Source organism: Acyrthosiphon pisum, chromosome A3 (genome assembly GCF_005508785.2).
Source record: "Acyrthosiphon pisum isolate AL4f chromosome A3, pea_aphid_22Mar2018_4r6ur, whole genome shotgun sequence".
Classification (NCBI taxonomy): domain Eukaryota; kingdom Metazoa; phylum Arthropoda; class Insecta; order Hemiptera; family Aphididae; genus Acyrthosiphon; species Acyrthosiphon pisum.
The window spans coordinates 10,915,933-10,918,996 of record NC_042496.1 but is presented as its reverse complement, the minus strand read 5'-3'; the positions used below and the strand labels follow the sequence as shown (position 1 = coordinate 10,918,996).

At 27.3% G+C, this 3,064-nt stretch overlaps 1 protein-coding gene across 1 annotated transcript; it reads left to right on the top strand.

The window, feature by feature from the left end:
• The first annotated feature begins 64 nt into the window (after positions 1-64).
• On the top strand, positions 65-2,281 carry LOC100168248 (28S ribosomal protein S17, mitochondrial-like). The gene is made up of 3 exons (NM_001168640.1): positions 65-303; positions 371-579; positions 1,951-2,281. Exons 1-3 carry the CDS (start codon positions 184-186, stop codon positions 2,120-2,122), a joined length of 501 nt encoding a protein of 166 aa, NP_001162111.1. The 5' UTR covers positions 65-183; the 3' UTR covers positions 2,123-2,281.
• The last annotated feature ends 783 nt before the right edge of the window (positions 2,282-3,064 follow it).

Below are 3,064 nucleotides of genomic sequence, written 5' to 3'. Positions count from 1 at the left end.
AGCCGTGGTTCTTATTATTGATAATAATAATTTATTATCTACAATTCTACAGTGATATTTTTGAGTTGAGAGATTTTATATTTTCATGCATATTTTGTAGTCATAAGTCATAACTCCCGTCTCGTTTTGAGATTTGAGTTTTCTTTTAAAATTTCCGTTGAATTTATAATAATAATCGCAGACATGAGTTTAGCTGGAGCTACTAAATCTTTACTGCTTTTGGGTCGGTGTGCTCCGTCAGTCAAACAGAATGCATCAAAAATTATTGTTAAGAAATTAGAATTAGACCAGAACCTATTAATGGTGAGTCTCGTATAGTAACTTTTTATCTACTTTAAATAAATAATATTTGTATTGATTTTTTTTATAGTATTTTCATAAAGATGAAGTTTATTATGCTCATGATCCAGAACAACAGTGTAAGACGGGTGATGTCGTGCTCATCCAAGAATTATCAGAAAAACTAACAACTCACATTACTCATCAAGTACTCAAAGTGGTGTATCCTTTAGGTGATGTTACAGATCCTATAACTAATAAAAAAGTAGCAGCGCTTCGAAGTGGAACAGTTTGTTACAGGTTTGTCAAAACAATGGTTGTGTACTTCTTGTATGAATGAATTCCTATATTTGTGTAAATTTTTCTGTAATTAGAATATCTCTTGTTAGATGCTTCTTAATTCTGTTTCAATTATAATGGTTTTATATGATATCTGACATAACCAAGTGTAACTATGGTACACTTTTATTTGTAATTACCTATGTTTACACTGTTGTATTATTTTATAACTTTATAAGTAACTATTAAGGTAAATTAACATAAGCTTACAGCGCTGAAATTAATTCAAAATTTTAAGTAGAACAAGTTAAATAGTTGTAACAATATTAATAGGTACTTATTACATTTTTCAACTCACTATGCTCATTACTAGTAGTAAAAATAAGATGATTTATAATGGGTGTTTTTTAGGGTTCCGTACGGTAAAACGGGGCCCTATTACTAAGGCTCTGTTGTCCGTCTGTCACCAGGCTGTATCTCATTAACCATGAAAGTTAAAAAGTTGAAATTTTCATAGATTATGTATTTCTGTTGCCGCTATAACAACAAATACTAAAATTCATAGAATTTTTAGTATGAGCAGTGTTGCCAACATGTTTATAGCTGATGATGGTTCTGAACCCTTCGTACGCGAGTCAGACTCGCACTTTGCCGGTTTTTTTTATAGATGTCGAAATAAATTATTATTATTATTACCTAAATAATAGAATAAATACTCAGGGCTAGGATTTATATGCAACAGCATGTTTTTTTTTGCTACTTTTGATTATTGATTTTATCAGTAATGTCCACGAATCACCTCATGATGAGATAAATGGTGGTATTTTTATTTTGCATGTTTTTGCATATTTTGGATAAAATGCATATTATTGCATATATTGAATAAAATTAATATTATTGCATATTTCGATTTTAAGAATGTAAATAATGCATGTTTTATAGTACATTTCGTAAAACTTGGTTTTTTTGTCAAATATAAATTTTATTTCATGTAACACGCACGTAGTTAATGTGAATTATACATTTTATTTCTAAATTATATCATTTTGAGACAAACAGCCTATCATTGATGTATTTTAATAATTAACAATATTTTAGTGTTTATCTTATAAAAAATTAAATGCACATTTTTGCATATTTTGGTATATAAAATGCATATTTAAAAATTTTTTATTGCGTATAAATCCTAGCCCTGATAATTATTAATAAAACTCTTACATTGTACTTATTAGTTATTATCCCAGAATATATTTAAACAAATAGGTATAAAAAAAATGTTAAATATAGGTATTATCAAAATTGTAAAATTTTTAAAACTTGAATTTTAAATGTCCTGAAAAATAGAGAAATTATGGAATATGTATTTTATATTTTTAAATTACTATTTTTTAGGGATGATTTAGAAGAAATTGATAATCTTTATGGTCTAACCAAGAAACGATTTAATTATGCCAACGCACCCAAAAGAGGATGGCAAGAGGACAAAAAAGATTTTTCTCACAAAAAAAGCTACATCAAATACCATGAATCTGAAGAAGAACAGCCATATTCAGTTCCAAGATAAATGTTTAATTTATATATTTAACATTTTTATTTGTATGTAGGAAACATAGTTTATTAATAATATATTAAAACATAATGTATCAATTTTTCAAAATTTTATATTGATGTCTATTAAGAAAATATGCATTTCATTTGATTTTATATAACTATAAAAAAAAAAGTCTTCTATGTAATAATTTTTAAAACAACTCTACAGCAGTGTATCAAATGTATTACTTACTAGTTATTATACTCTATTTGAGTTAAGAAACACGGTAGGTGGTTGAATTATGCTCAGGGGCATGGCATTACTACTCGGCAGGTATAATTTATATAGATAGTTGGCTTAGTGGGGGTAACAAACGAGTGTTGCGACTTGCGACTCTTGTCCGACTGCTACCAACAAAAACTGGTTGCCGCTGAATATGTTTCTTGACTTCAACAGAACAGAGTATAGTTATTAGTATAATCATTGATTATAAATACTATAGATCGCTCACTAGCCCGTATTAACGTGATGGAAAATATTGACCAATCATGGATGTGGTTTTTATGATATATTTATAATCAATGGTATAATATAATATTGATATTTCTTAATATAATATTATGTAATGTACATAAAAATATAAAAAAATATCGTGCATTAGTCAAAATTTGACCAGAAAACACATATTAATGTATTATATAATACATCACATATAGGTAGGTAGATACAATGATAGAATTAAATTATTTTTAAAACTCTCAAACCAAGATTATCTGTGGCATGGCCGAGAGAAATGTAAATTTTATTAAAAAAAACTGTTACAATGCATTTTGGATTCGCAAACTATTTTATTCGCCTTAGATTTATTTTTGAATGAACTTTTAACTTTTAAGTTTCACTATACTGAACATAAAGCATAAAATAATTATATATTATTTATATAATGTATGTCCCCACATGGGGCAACACTACAGT